At 29.9% G+C, this 16,595-nt stretch overlaps 1 protein-coding gene across 1 annotated transcript; it reads left to right on the top strand.

Moving 5' to 3' along the window:
* Positions 1 to 12,571: 12,571 nt before the first annotated feature.
* On the top strand, positions 12,572 to 16,013 carry LOC115886789 (putative acyl-CoA-binding protein). The gene is made up of 3 exons (XM_030906076.1): positions 12,572 to 12,670; positions 13,227 to 13,362; positions 15,432 to 16,013. The coding sequence occupies exons 1-3, from the start codon at positions 12,650 to 12,652 to the stop codon at positions 15,563 to 15,565; spliced, it is 291 nt and encodes a 96-aa protein (XP_030761936.1). The 5' UTR covers positions 12,572 to 12,649; the 3' UTR covers positions 15,566 to 16,013.
* The last annotated feature ends 582 nt before the right edge of the window (positions 16,014 to 16,595 follow it).

Below are 16,595 nucleotides of genomic sequence, written 5' to 3'. Positions count from 1 at the left end.
ATAGTTGTCGATTTTCGAAAGAAATCAGTACCTACATTTATATTATTTTGTATATTTTTCATTTTATTGATTTTATGGAAGGCACTGTTTATTAAAATGTTGTATCCTATGTTATAAAGCTTGTTTCTCTCTACAATTTCCTGTTTCACAATGTACCGTTTGTGTCCAGGAATAGTTCATAGCTTCATAGTTGTCGATTTTCGAAAGAAATCAGTACATTTATATTATTTCGTATATTTTTCATTTTATTGATTTTATGGAAAGCACTGTTCATTAAAATGTTGTATCCTATGTTATAGGGCGTATTTCTCTCTACAATTTCCTGTTTCACAATGTACCGTTTATGTCCGGGAAGAGTTCATAGATTCATAGTTGTCGATTTTCGAAAGAAATCAGTACATTTATATTATTTCGTATATTTTTCATTTTATTGATTTTATGGAAAGCACTGTTCATTAAAATGTTGTATCCTATGTTATAGGGCGTATTTCTCTCTACAATTTCCTGTTTCACAATGTACCGTTTGTGTCCGGGAAGAGTTCATAGATTCATAGTTGTCGATTTTCGAAAGAAATCAGTACCTACATTTATATTATTTCGTATATTTTTCATTTTATTGATTTTATGGAAAGCACTGTTCATTAAAATGTTGTATCCTATGTTATAAGGCGTATTTCTTCTCTACAATTTCCTGTTTCACAATGTACCGTTTGTGTCCAGGAATAGTTCATAGCTTCATAGTTGTCGATTTTCGAAAGAAATCAGTACATTTATATTATTTCGTATATTTTTCATTTTATTGATTTTATGGAAAGCACTGTTCATTAAAATGTTGTATCCTATGTTATAGGGCGTATTTCTCTCTACAATTTCCTGTTTCACAATGTACCGTTTATGTCCGGGAAGAGTTCATAGATTCATAGTTGTCGATTTTCGAAAGAAATCAGTACATTTATATTATTTCGTATATTTTTCATTTTATTGATTTTATGGAAAGCACTGTTCATTAAAATGTTGTATCCTATGTTATAGGGCGTATTTTCTCTACAATTTCCTGTTTCACAATGTACCGTTTATGTGTCCGGAAGAGTTCATAGATTCATAGTTGTCGATTTTCAGAAAGAAATCAATCACATTTATATTATTTCGTATATTTTTCATTTTATTGATTTTATGGAAAGCACTGTTCATTAAAATGTTGTATCCTATGTTATAGGGCGTATTTCTCTCTACAATTTCCTGTTTCACAATGTACCGTTTATGTCCGGGAAGAGTTCATAGCTTCATAGTTGTCGATTTTCGAAAGAAATCAGTACATTTATATTATTTCGTATATTTTTCATTTTATTGATTTTATGGAAAGCACTGTTCATTAAAATGTTGTATCCTATGTTATAGGGCGTATTTCTCTCTACAATTTCCTGTTTCACAATGTACCGTTTATGTCCGGGAAGAGTTCATAGATTCATAGTTGTCGATTTTCGAAAATCAGTACATTTATATTATTTCGTATATTTTTCATTTTATTGATTTTATGGAAAGCACTGTTCATTAAAATGTTGTATCCTATGTTATAGGGCGTATTTCTCTCTACAATTTCCTGTTTCACAATGTACCGTTTATGTCCGGGAAGAGTTCATAGCTTCATAGTTGTCGATTTTCGAAAAGAAATCAGTACATTTATATTATTTCGTATATTTTTCATTTTATTGATTTTATGGAAAGCACTGTTCATTAAAATGTTGTATCCTATGTTATAGGGCGTATTTCTCTACAATTTCCTGTTTCACAATGTACCGTTTATGTCCGGGAAGAGTTCATAGATTCATAGTTGTCGATTTTCGAAAGAAATCAGTACATTTATATTATTTCGTATATTTTTCATTTTATTGATTTTATGGAAAGCACTGTTCATTAAAATGTTGTATCCTATGTTATAGGGCGTATTTCTCTCTACAATTTCCTGTTTCACAATGTACCGTTTGTGTCCGGGAAGAGTTCATAGATTCATAGTTGTCGATTTTCGAAAGAAATCAGTACCTACATTTATATTATTTCGTATATTTTTCATTTTATTGATTTTATGGAAAGCACTGTTCATTAAAATGTTGTATCCTATGTTATAGGGCGTATTTCTCTCTACAATTTCCTGTTTCACAATGTACCGTTTGTGTCCAGGAATAGTTCATAGCTTCATAGTTGTCGATTTTCAAGAAAGAAATCAGTACATTTATATTATTTCATATATTTTTCATTTTATTGATTTTATGGAAAGCACTGTTCATTAAAATGTTGTATCCTATGTTATAGGGCGTATTTCTCTCTACAATTTCCTGTTTCACAATGTACCGTTTATGTCCAGGGAAGAGTTCATAGATTCATAGTTGTCGATTTTCGAAAAGAAATCAGTACATTTATATTATTTCGTATATTTTTTCATTTTATTGATTTTATGGAAAGCACTGTTCATTAAAATGTTGTATCCTATGTTATAGGGCGTATTTCTCTCTACAATTTCCTGTTTCACAATGTACCGTTTGTGTCCGGGAAGAGTTCATAGATTCATAGTTGTCGATTTTCAGAGAAAGAAATCAGTACCTACATTTATATTATTTCGTATATTTTTTCATTTTATTGATTTTATGGAAAGCACTGTTCATTAAAATGTTGTATCCTATGTTATAGGGCGTATTTCTCTCTACAATTTCCTGTTTCACAATGTACCGTTTATGTCCGGGAAGAGTTCATAGATTCATAGTTGTCGATTTTCGAGAAGAAATCAGTACCTACATTTATATTATTTTGTATATTTTTTCATTTTATTGATTTTATGGAAGGCACTGTTTATTAAAATGTTGTATCCTATGTTATAAAGCTTGTTTTCTCTCTACAATTTCCTGTTTCACAATGTACCGTTTGTGTCCAGGAATAGTTCATAGCTTCATAGTTGTCGATTTTCGAAAGAAATCAGTACATTATATTATTTCGCATATTTTCCATTTTATTGATTTTATGGAAAACACTGTTCATTAAAACGTCGAATCCTATGTTATAGGGCTTGTTTTTCTCTACAATTTCCTGTTTCACAATGTACCGTTTGTGTCCGGGAAGGGTTCATATTTTCATAGTTTGTCGATTTTTGAAAGAAATCAGTACATGTATATTATTTCGTATATTTTTCATTTTATTGATTTTATGGAAAGAACTGTTCATTAAAATGTAAAAATGATCCTATGTTATAGGGCTTGTTTCTCTCTACAATTTCCTGTTCACAATGTAGCGTTTGTGTCCGGGAAGGGTTCATAGTTTCATCGTTGTCGATTTTCGAAAGAAATCAGTACATGTATATTATTTCGTTTATTATTTATTTTATTGATTTTATGGAAAGCACTGTTCATTAAAATGTTGTATCCTATGTTATAGGGCTCGTTTCTCTCTACAATTTTCTTTCTTACAATGTACCGTTTCTGTTCGAGAAGGGTTCATAATTTCATAGTTGTCGATTTTCGAAAGAAATCAGTAAATGTATATTATTTCGTATATTTTTCATTTTATTGATTTTATGGAAAGCACTGTTCATTAAAATGTTGTATCCTATGTTATAGGGCTTGTTTCTCTCTACAATTTTCTGTTTCACAATATACCGTTTGTGTCGGGGAAGGGATCATAGTTTTATAGTTGTCGATTTTTAAAAGAAATCAGTACATGTAGATATATTATTTCGTATATTTTTCATTTTATTCATTTTATGGAAGCACTGTTCATTAAAATGTTGTATCCTATGTTATAGGGCGTATTCTCTTCTACAATTTCCTGTTTCACAAATGTACCGTTTGTGTCCAGGAATAGTTCATAGCTTCATAGTTGTCGATTTTCGAAAGAAATCAGTACATTTATATTATTTCGTATATTTTTTCATTTTATTGATTTTATGGAAAGCACTGTTCATTAAAATGTTGTATCCTATGTTATAGGGCGTATTTCTCTCTACAATTTCCTCTCTGTTTCACAATGTACCGTTTATGTCCGGGGAGAGTTCATAGATTCATAGTTGTCGATTTTCGAAAGAAATCAGTACATTTATATTATTTCGTATATTTTTCATTTTTATTGATTTTATGGAAAGCACTGTTCATTAAAAATGTTGTATCCTATGTTATAGGGCGTATTTCTCTCTACAATTTCCTGTTTCACAATGTACCGTTTGTGTCCGGGAAGAGTTCATAGATTCATAGTTGTCGATTTTCGAAAGAAATCAGTACCTACATTTATATTATTTCGTATATTTTTTCATTTTATTGATTTATGGAAAGCACTGTTCATTAAAATAATGTTGTATCCTATGTTATAGGGCGTATTTCTCTCTACAATTTCCTGTTTCACAATGTACCGTTTATGTCCGGGAAGAGTTCATAGATTCATAGTTGTCGATTTTCGAAAGAAATCAGTACCTACATTTATATTATTTTGTATATTTTTCATTTTATTGATTTTATGGAAGGCACTGTTTATTAAAATGTTGTATCCTATGTTATAAAGCTGTGTTTCTTTCTACAATTTCCTGTTTCACAATGTACCGTTTGTGTCCAGGAATAGTTCATAGCTTCATAGTTGTCGATTTTCGAAAAGAAATCAGTACATTTATATTATTTCGTTATATTTTTTCATTTTATTGATTTTATGGAAAGCACTGTTCATTAAAATGTTGTATCCTATGTTATAGGGCGTATTTCTCTCTACAATTTCCTGTTTCACAATGTACCGTTTATGTCCGGGAAGAGTTCATAGATTCATAGTTGTCGATTTTCGAAAGAAATCAGTACATTTATATTATTTCTGTATATTTTTCATTTTATTGATTTTATGGAAAGCACTGTTCATTAAAATGTTGTATCCTATGTTATAGGGCGTATTTCTCTCTCACAATTTCCTGTTTCACAATGCTACCGTTTGTGTCCGGGGAAGAGTTCATAGATTCATAGTTGTCGATTTTCGAAAGAAATCAGTACCTACATTTATATTATTTCGTATATTTTTCATTTTATTGATTTTATGGAAAGCACTGTTCATTAAAATGTTGTATCCTATGTTATAGGGCGTATTTCTCTCTACAATTTCCTGTTTCACAATGTACCGTTTATGTCCGGGAAGAGTTCATAGATTCATAGTTGTCGATTTTCGAAAGAAATCAGTACATTTATATTATTTCGTATATTTTTCATTTTATTGATTTTATGGAGAGCACTGTTCATTAAAATGTTGTATCCTATGTTATAGGGCGTATTTCTCTCTACAATTTCCTGTTTCACAATGTACCGTTTGTGTCCGGGAAGAGTTCTATAGATTCCATAGTTGTCGATTTCATTGAAAGAAATCAGTACCTACATTTATATTATTTCGTATATTTTTCATTTTATTGATTTTATGGAAAGCACTGTTCATTAAAATGTTGTATCCTATGTTATAGGGCGTATTTCTCTCTACAATTTCCTGTTTCACAATGTACCGTTTGTGTCCGGGAAGAGTTCATAGATTCATAGTTGTCGATTTTCGAAAGAAATCAGTACATTTATATTATTTTGTATATTTTTCATTTTATTGATTTTATGGAAGGCACTGTTTATTAAAATGTTGTATCCTATGTTATAAAGCTTGTTTCTCTCTACAATTTCCTGTTTCACAATGTACCGTTTGTGTCCAGGAATAGTTCATAGCTTCATAGTTGTCGATTTTCGAAAGAAATCAGTACATTTATATTATTTTGTATATTTTTCATTTTATTGATTTTATGGAAGGCACTGTTTATTAAAATGTTGTATCCTATGTTATAAAGCTTGTTTCTCTCTACAATTTCCTGTTTCACAATGTACCGTTTGTGTCCAGGAATAGTTCATAACTTCATAGTTGTCGATTTTCGAAAGAAATCAGTACATTTATATTATTTCGTATATTTTTATTTTATTGATTTTATGGAAAGCACTGTTCAATAAAATGTTGTATCCTATGTTATAGGGCTTGTTTCTCTCTACAATCTCCTGTCTCACAATGTACCGTTTTTTGTCCGGGAAGGGATCATAGTTTCATAGTTGTCGATTTTCGAACGAAATCAGTACATGTATATTATTTCGTATGTTTTTTATTTTATTGATTTTATGGAAAGCACTGTTCAATAAAATGTTGTATCCTATGTTATAGGGCTTGTTTCTCTCTACAATTTCCTGTCTCACAATGTACCGTTTGTGTCCCGGAAGGGATCATAGTTTCATAGTTGTCGATTTTCGAAAGAAATCAGTACATGTATATTATTTTATTTCGTATATTTTTCTCATTTTATTGATTTTATGGAAAGCACTGTTCATTAAAATGTTGTATCCTATGTTATAGGGCGTATTTCTCTCTACAATTTCCTGTTTCACAATGTACCGTTTGTGTCCGGGAAGAGTTCATAGATTCATAGTTGTCGATTTTCGAAAGAAATCAGTACATTTATATTATTTTGTATATTTTTCATTTTATTGATTTTATGGAAGGCACTGTTTATTAAAATGTTGTATCCTATGTTATAAAGCTTGTTTCTCTCTACAATTTCCTGTTTCACAATGTACCGTTTGTGTCCAGGAATAGTTCATAGCTTCATAGTTGTCGATTTTCGAAAGAAATCAGTACATTTATATTATTTTGTATATTTTTCATTTTATTGATTTTATGGAAGGCACTGTTTATTAAAATGTTGTATCCTATGTTATAAAGCTTGTTTCTCTCTACAATTTCCTGTTTCACAATGTACCGTTTGTGTCCAGGAATAGTTCATAGCTTCATAGTTGTCGATTTTCGAAAGAAATCAGTACATTTATATTATTTCGTATATTTTTCATTTTATTGATTTTATGGAAAGCACTGTTCATTAAAATGTTGTATCCTATGTTATAGGGGCGTATTTCTCTCTACAATTTCCTGTTTCACAATGTACCGTTTATGTCCGGGAAGAGTTCATAGATTCATAGTTGTCGATTTTCGAAAGAAATCAGTACATTTATATTATTTTGTATATTTTTCATTTTATTGATTTATGGAAGGCACTGTTTATTAAAATGTTGTATCCTATGTTATAAAGCTTGTTTCTCTCTGGCAATTTCCTGTTTCACAATGTACCCGTTTGTGTCCAGGAATAGTTCATAACTTCATAGTTGTCGATTTTCGAAAGAAATCAGTACATTTATATTATTTTGTATATTTTTCATTTTATTGATTTTATGGAAGGCACTGTTTATTAAAATGTTGTATCCTATGTTATAAAGCTTGTTTCTCTCTACAATTTCCTGTTTCACAATGTACCGTTTGTGTCAGGAATAGTTCATAGCTTCATAGTTGTCGATTTTCGAAAGAAATCAGTACATTTATATTATTTCGTATATTTTTTCATTTTATTGATTTTATGGAAAGCACTGTTCATTAAAATGTTGTATCCTATGTTATAGGGCGTATTTCTCTCTACAATTTCCTGTTTCACAATGTACCGTTTATGTCCGGAAGAGTTCATAGATTCATAGTTTGTCGATTTTCGAAAGAAATCAGTACATTTATATTATTTCGTATATTTTTCATTTTATTGATTTTATGGAAAGCACTGTTCATTAAAATGTTGTATCCTATGTTATAGGGCGTATTTCTCTCTACAATTTCCTGTTTCACAATGTACCGTTTGTGTCCGGGAAGAGTTCATAGATTCATAGTTGTCGATTTTCGAAAGAAATCAGTACCTACATTTATATTATTTCGTATATTTTTCATTTTATTGATTTTATGGAAAGCACTGTTCATTAAAATGTTGTATCCTATGTTATAGGGCGTATTTCTCTCTACAATTTCCTGTTTCACAATTCAATTACCGTTTGTGTCCGGGAAGAGTTCATAGATTCATAGTTGTCGATTTTCGAAAGAAATCAGTACATTTATATTATTTTGTATATTTTCATTTTATTGATTTTATGGAAGGCACTGTTTATTAAAATGTTGTATCCTATGTTATAAAAGCTTGTTTCTCTCTACAATTTCCTGTTTCACAATGTACCGTTTGTGTCCAGGAATAGTTCATAGCTTCATAGTTGTCGATTTTCGAAAGAAATCAGTACATTTATATTATTTTGTATATTTTTTCATTTTATTGATTTTATGGAAGGCACTGTTTATTAAAATGTTGTATCCTATGTTATAAAGCTTGTTTCTCTCTACAATTTCCTGTTTCACAATGTACCACGTTTGTGTCCAGGAATAGTTCATAGCTTCATAGTTGTCGATTTTCGAAAGAAATCAGTACATTTATATTATTTCGTATATTTTTCTCATTTTATTGATTTTATGGAAAGCACTGTTCATTAAAAATGTTGTATCCTATGTTATAGGGCGTATTTCTCTACAATTTCCTGTTTCACAATGTACCGTTTATGTCCGGGAAGAGTTCATAGATTCATAGTTGTCGATTTTCGAAAGAAATCAGTACATTTATATTATTTCATATATTTTTCATTTTATTGATTTTATGGAAAGCACTGTTCATTAAAATGTTGTATCCTATGTTATAGGGCGTATTTCTCTCTCTACACTTTCCTGTTTCACAATGTACCGTTTGTGTCCGGGGAAGAGTTCATAGATTCATAGTTGTCGATTTTCGAAAGAAATCAGTACCTACATTTATATTATTTCGTATATTTTTCATTTTATTGATTTTATGGAAAGCACTGTTCATTAAAATGTTGTATCCTATGTTATAGGGCGTATTTCTCTCTACAATTTCCTGTTTCACAATGTACCGTTTGTGTCCAGGAATAGTTCATAAGCTTCATAGTTGTCGATTTTCGAAAGAAATCAGTACATTTATATTATTTCGTATATTTTTCATTTTATTGATTTTATGGAAAGCTCTGTTCATTAAAATGTTGTATCCTATGTTATAGGGCTTGTTTTTCTCTACAATTTCCTGTTTCACAATGTACCGTTTATGTCCGGGAAGAGTTCATAGTTTCATAGTTGTCGGTTTTCGAAAGAAATCAGTACATTTATATTATTTCCTATATTTTTCATTTTATTGATTTTATGGAAAGCACTGTTTATTAAAATGTTGTATCCTATGTTATAGAGCTTGTTTCTCTACAATTTCCTGTTTCACAATGTACCGTTTGTGTCCGGGAAGAGTTCATAGTTTCATAGTTGTCGATTTTCGAAAGAAATCAGTACATTTATATTATTTCGTATATTTTTCATTTTATTGATTTTATGGAAAGCACTGTTCATTAAAATGTTGTATCCTATGTTTATAGGGCGTATTTCTCTCTACAATTTCCTGTTTCACAATGTACCGTTTGTGTCCAGGAATAGTTCATAGCTTCATAGTTGTCGATTTTCGAAAGAAATCAGTACATTTATATTATTTCGTATATTTTCATTTTATTGATTTTATGGAAAGCACTGTTCATTAAAATGTTGTATCCTATGTTATAGGGCGTATTTCTCTCTACAATTTCCTGTTTCACAATGTACCGTTTATGTCCGGGAAGAGTTCATAGATTCATAGTTGTCGATTTTCGAAAAATCAAGGTACATTTATATTATTTCGTATATTTTTCTATTTTATTGATTTTATGGAAAGCACTGTTCATTAAATGTGTTGTATCCTATGTTATAGGGCGTATTTCTCTCTACAATTTCCTGTTTCACAATGTACCGTTTGTGTCCGGGAAGAGTTCATAGATTCATAGTTGTCGATTTTCGAAAGAAATCAGTACCTACATTTATATTATTTCGTATATTTTTCATTTTATTGATTTTATGGAAAGCACTGTTCATTAAAATGTTGTATCCTATGTTATAGGGCGTATTTCTCTCTACAATTTCCTGTTTCACAATGTACCGTTTGTGTCCAGGAATAGTTCATAGCTTCATAGTTGTCGATTTTCGAAAGAAATCAGTACATTTATATTATTTCGTATATTTTTCATTTTATTGATTTTATGGAAAGCACTGTTCATTAAAATGTTGTATCCTATGTTATAGGGCGTATTTCTCTCTACACTTCCTGTTTCACAATGTACCGTTTATGTCCGGGAAGAGTTCATAGATTCATAGTTGTCGATTTTCGAAAGAAATCAGTACATTTATATTATTTCGTATATTTTCATTTTATTGATTTTATGGAAAGCACTGTTCATTAAAATGTTGTATCCTATGTTATAGGGCGTATTTCTCTCTACAATTTCCTGTTTCACAATGTACCGTTTGTGTCCGGGAAGAGTTCATAGATTCATAGTTGTCGATTTTCGAAAGAAATCAGTACCTACATTTATATTATTTCGTATATTTTTCATTTTATTGATTTTATGGAAAGCACTGTTCATTAAAATGTTGTATCCTATGTTATAGGGCGTATTTCTCTCTACAATTTCCTGTTTCACAATGTACCGTTTGTGTCCAGGAATAGTTCATAGCTTCATAGTTGTCGATTTTCGAAAGAAATCAGTACATTTATATTATTTCGTATATTTTTCATTTTATTGATTTTATGGAAAGCACTGTTCATTAAAATGTTGTATCCTATGTTATAGGGCGTATTTCTCTCTACAATTTCCTGTTTCACAATGTACCGTTTATGTCCGGGAAGAGTTCATAGATTCATAGTTGTCGATTTTCAAAAGAAAGAAATCAGTACATTTATATTATTTCATATATTTTTCATTTTATTGATTTTATGGAAAGCACTGTTCATTAAAATGTTGTATCCTATGTTATAGGGCGTATTTCTCTACAATTTCCTGTTTCACAATGTACGTTTGTGTCCGGAAGAGTTCATAGATTCATAGTTGTCGATTTTCGAAAGAAATCAGTACCTACATTTATATTATTTCGTATATTTTTCATTTTCCTATTGATTTTATGGAAAGCACTGTTCATTAAAATGTTGTATCCTATGTTATAGGGCGTATTTCTTTTCTACAATTTCCTGTTTCACAATGTACCGTTTGTGTCCAGGAATAGTTCATAGCTTCATAGTTGTCGATTTTCGAAAGAAATCAGTACATTTATATTATTTCGTATATTTTTCATTTTATTGATTTTATGGAAAGCACTGTTCATTAAAATGTTGTATCCTATGTTATAGGGCTTGTTTCTCTCTACAATTTCCTGTTTCACAATGTACCGTTGTGTCTTGAAATTGAAAAAAAAAATAAAAATTAGAAATTTATCACTTACTTGTTTCAAAAATACTGTCAAGTACTGAGAACTTACTGATCTTCTCGGCCGCTCATTAAATAAGGAATTACTCAACTCTGACCTCCGAGTCGAATTTCTAAAAAAAATCTTAAAGTTGAATGTCTGAAATAATACAAAATATATAGGTACAGCATAAACATTATTTTATATTTCTTATTCAAAAATACAAAAGGAAAGTATAACATTAAATGTATGTAGAAGGAAAAGCAAACTTATATTTTAATTGATTTTTTGGATCTTTCATATTTTGTCTTCGCATGTTGAATTGTCTTATTCATGGTTTCAAATTGAATTTTAACTTGGCGGTATCTTTCATTTGAATCTTTGTTGCAATGTTGCAGAAAAAACGTTTTAATTACCATTCAAAAACAATGTTTCTGTAGCAAGGTTTCATCAATCACGACACAACATTTAGAAATCAACATTCCAAAGCAATCTGTTTAGGGATTGACTGCAATGTTGCAAATGTAATGTGAGGTTTTTGCTTGGTGGGTCGTGTATCTGACAATGATTTAAAAAATTGTTAATTTGTGTCTTTCACTATACTCCCACTCGTTTGTACAGAAAAGAAGTCGAAGAAATATTTATGTAAAATAAATATTTGTGGAAGCGATAAACATGTTTAACTATTTTATGTTTACTTACTGTTGGTTCATGTCTTGAAAAAAAAAGTTTTGTTGAAAATGGTTTGTTTTATTTTAACAAGTTTTGAGTATAAATATTGTTAAGAAAGTAAGAAAAACCATCAATCGCATACTATTGACATAAATTTTTGGTAAATTCTAGATATTTGGGCGAGGCGTCACCTGTGCCTCTTTTTTACCCTCTCGACCTCTATTTTTTATTTTGAAAGTTGGCAACCCTATTTTAAGGAGCTCTTTAAAAAGTTTCAAATAAATTTTTCTGTAAAATAAAATCGGGAAAATGTATTCATCATTTTTAAAATTTAGAAGGTATGTTTGGATTGACACGGTATTATAATATGAAGGGTCCAGAGAAAAAACATGATAAGCGCCATTTTACTACATACAGTTAGTTATTTTACAACGTATATTTACAGTTAGACCCACGATAATATTGTAAAACCCTAAAATTAAGAAATTGGAGCTTATCAAGTTTTCCCCTATAGAACCTTCATATATTAATACTTTATAAAAAAACCTTAAGATATAAGAAACGCCCGCTATATTATAAAACATTCGAAACTTAACCTTAGACTCTAAGATTAATCAAATTATTTAACGTTATTTTTAACAAACAATCGCGACTTCTAGCGATAATGTTTGTAAATAATTTGTTATAAATAGGTCCCAACAAAAGAAAATCTTTTTAGTTTTTGGCGGGAGATACTTACAGTCAGCTTCGATCAATTCAAAATTTGATCATGCCGAATACGGACATACATGTAAGTTTATTTATTCTTAATATTTTTTTAATATTTATTTGTATAGAATGGTGAATTATTCTACCCAAGAATTTTTTAAATAGTAATTTTTTATAATTTTTAGTTAATTTTAATGTTTATATATTTTTTATAATTTTCATATAATTTTAAAGATTTCAAGGTTCTTCTTCTGTGGAAGACCTTCTAATAATTATATGAGTATAATATTTTCTAATTTTTCTTTAATAAAATTATAGCATAACAAATACAGTTTCTTTGCTATAATATTTCTCATTGTATTTTTTTAGAAAACTAAAGATTTCTGTTCCAAATTGTTAGAAAGAATACGATCGAAAAAAAACGGCGTCAAAGACGGCTGTGGAATTACAATCGATGATAATTTTAGCGAGGTCAAGCACTAAGTGTCGATACATGGCCTGTACTGTTCCTTATTTTTTAATGGCGCTAACTTAATGTTAATTTTTGACAAGTTTTATATCAATTTTTAGTAAACGAAGTCTAGAGACTGAATTATTGAGTAATAACATTTTCTAGATATTTTTTAATATAATTTCAGAAAAATACGGAACTTTATGATAGATACAATGCCTGTTTTCAAGTTTCAAAAAAGAAAGGATGCCCTCCTTCAGTATACGATGGTTTAGAATTATATGGTCTTATTAAACAGTCATCTAAAGGTGATATCAATAAAAGTAAGTACATAGATATAATTAATTATTATTAATTAATATTATCCTGAAATATTTTATTAAATTAATATAACACTGAACTGACTTATAACACTAAAATAGACATAAATAAAATATGTTGTCTTTCTCTTATTGATGCATTAGGTAGAAAATCAAAATATTTGAATTATACAGGGTGCGTCAGGAAGTAGAATTCCAACCAGTTGATATATTTTTTTCTAAAACACTTTCTGAATGCCTTGTTTAAGGGCAGTATTACACTATCCAATTTCTTTGTCAAATATTTTATTTTGTCACAAAATTTGACAGTGTAATATGTGTGATTTTATAAAACATTGTATATTAACACTGTCAAATTTTTCATCAAATACCTTTTATAAAAGAGCTTTGACAAAGAAATTTGATAGTGTAATAGCGGCCTAATACTGGCCTAAGTATATTATTTTTTGACTATAAAATTTTTTTCTTAAAGATTTAATTTAAAAGATATTTTATGAAATATTTGACTGTGTATAATATGTGTGATTTTTAAAAAATGTCTATACCTATGTGGTGGATTCATCTTTCCAAAAAAAAAATTCTTTATGGGTATTTCGCCACTGCACTGCAAGAAAATCTACACAGTAAAAATAGAAATTAATGTGTGATTTTATAAAAATATTGTATATTGACACTGTTATTTTTTTGAAATATCTTTTATGAAAGATCTTTACAAAGAAATTTTATAGTGTAACTATAGCGTGTACCAGCGACTTCGTTCGCGTCGAATTAATCATTTGTAATGGTGATCATAAAGCAAAGCAAGAATTTCTATTAACATACAAACTGGATAAAATTTTCTCACATTTATGTCAGCATGAGAAAAAACAATATGGCGATATTATTATATAACTTGGTAATATTTCATCTCGTTGGAATTTGACTTTCGAAAAATTCGTTTGCCAAAAATAAGCTTTTTACGTCAAGCAGTTTAAGCAAAATCGTGGTTAAGAACCCAACTTTTTGGAACACCCTGTATGATTTTTTAAAAAATTTCAAAATATGTAAAAAACCAAATAATTATGCTTGTCCAAGCGTTTTCCCGAAGGACTAACCGTTCTTTAAATAACAAATATTGTAATATTTGAAGGGCGTTTTCACCCTCTTGGAATTTGAGATTCGAGAAACCCCTCCTTATCGAACCTCTACACCATACAGTCAATCCGTTTGCCAAAAATCAGCTTTAAACGTCAAGCAATTTAAGCAGAATCGTGATTACTCAATGGTCATATTTTATGAAACATTCTGTATAAATTTATAAAAATCTTAAAATATGTAAAAACAACAAAATAAAATATACGTGTTTAAAAAGTTTTTCCGAAAAACTCACCGGCTTTTAAATAAAAAATATTTTTAAATTTGAGGGATAGTTTCACCCCTTAGAATTTGAGTTTCGAAAAATCCCTTCTTATCGAACCTCTACACCCTAGAATCAAACTGTATGTTAAAATTGAGCTTCTTACGTTGAGTGGTTTGAGCAGGATCGTGATTAATCAGTATGTCAGTCACTTAAGGATTTTATATATTAGTATAGATAACGGCCTAATACTGGCCTAAGTGTACTTATTGTTACGTTTTTTGTCGGTTCCGTGTGGTTAGAAAGTCTATTTTTTTTAAACACAATTTATTATACACTACGTAACAAAACAATATCGATAAAACTATTTAAAGAAGTATTTATTTACAACTTATTTATTATTTATCTAACTATTTATCTAAAAGGAATTTATTTTGAATTTAGCGCGGCAACTGTACGCGTCTCGACCGATCTGTTTGTTCCTGTCCTCCTCAGGCCCCAGACGTCGCGTCGGGCTATATATGAGAAAACGCACAGTCCAGATTTTACTCAAATGTTTTTTAGCCGCTGTTCTCTGTCTCTCCAGATTATTCCATTCGTTCTCGAAAGGACCGGGGCATATTAGTCAGGTTAGGCCGAGTCCACACGGGTCCGCAACATTATTTATACATTGTTATTTATTTATCCAAATCTACATCATTGCCCGAGCTGTTTTTGATTAAATGTGACTTTTCAGGTAAACCTAGTGCATTTCATGTTGTCGAAAGAGCGAAATGGGAAGCTTGGCACAAAAAGAAAGGATTAACCAAAGAACAAGCCATGGAGGAATTTATAAGAACTGTCAAAAAAGCCTATTCCTGTTCGTGTTGAAATTAAATAATTTAATTTAGGGTCTTAAACTACGGGGATATGAAGATTTGTCATTACACCACACTCTTTCTGAAAAAAGATTTTTCTGAAAGCGAATCTAAAATGTGATTTTTAATTTTATTGTAAAATAAGCAAGTATTTTTATCTTAACACAACTCAACTATGTAAAAGTCTGTTCACACGTGTCAGGTACGTCACCGTTCCGTTGCCGTACGGTTATATTTTTTACTCGGTCAACATCTGAGATGGATTTCTGTAGATAAAAATAAGTAAAAAAACTTCGTATAAATGTGTGTCCTAAAAAAATACTTCGTTTCCGATATAGGGGTGTATAAGTTTCATTTTTACTTCGATTTTTTCCAAATAATTTCTGTACTAACGTCGATATTTGGATGAAAATTAATGTCTGGGTGTTTTTTGATATAAAAAATTTGATTTTTGATGACAATACGACTCCTACTTGTAACAACTTTTCGTCGGTACCTGTATAAAACTACTGAGCGCAAAAATATACAGGGTGGTCCGAACTGTATTCCGGAAACTTCGGCAACATATTCTGCAGATAAAAATAAGAAAAAAAGTTCGTACAAATGTATGTCCTAAAATGCTTAATTTCGGAGATACAGGGTGTAGAAATTTCATTTTTATTTCGATTTTTTCCAAATAATTTCTGAAGTAAGGTCAATATTTGGATGAAAATTGGTGTCTGGAAGTTTTTTGATATGAGAAATTTGATTTTGATGTCAATATGACTCCTATTAGTAGAGGGCGCCACCTACATATTTTTTAGCTGGTTTGAAGAGTAATAACTTTTCGTCCGTACCTGTATGAAACTACTGAGTAAAAAAATATAAATTCACGACGTTTTTTACGTGAAAAAGGTCTCTTGGTAAAAATCGCTACGAGTAATGGTTTTCGAGATATTTGGAATAGAAATTATCAATACCTGTCATCATTGACATAAAATAAACATATGCTGACTAAATAGTTATTAGACTGAAAACATAAATTTGAAATGTTTTTGTGCCAA

Source organism: Sitophilus oryzae, unplaced genomic scaffold (assembly GCF_002938485.1).
Source record: "Sitophilus oryzae breed Bouriz unplaced genomic scaffold, Soryzae_2.0 scaffold_496_pilon_pilon, whole genome shotgun sequence".
Classification (NCBI taxonomy): domain Eukaryota; kingdom Metazoa; phylum Arthropoda; class Insecta; order Coleoptera; family Curculionidae; genus Sitophilus; species Sitophilus oryzae.
This window is presented reverse-complemented; position numbering and strand designations above follow the sequence as displayed.

Coding starts and splice junctions, on each gene's coding strand:
- LOC115886789 (XM_030906076.1), top strand. CDS start 12,650: ATGCCGAATACGGACATACAT. Junction 12,671..13,226: donor TGCCGAATACGGACATACAT/GTAAGTTTATTT, acceptor ATATAATTTCAG/AAAAATACGGAACTTTATGA. Junction 13,363..15,431: donor TAAAGGTGATATCAATAAAA/GTAAGTACATAG, acceptor GTGACTTTTCAG/GTAAACCTAGTGCATTTCAT.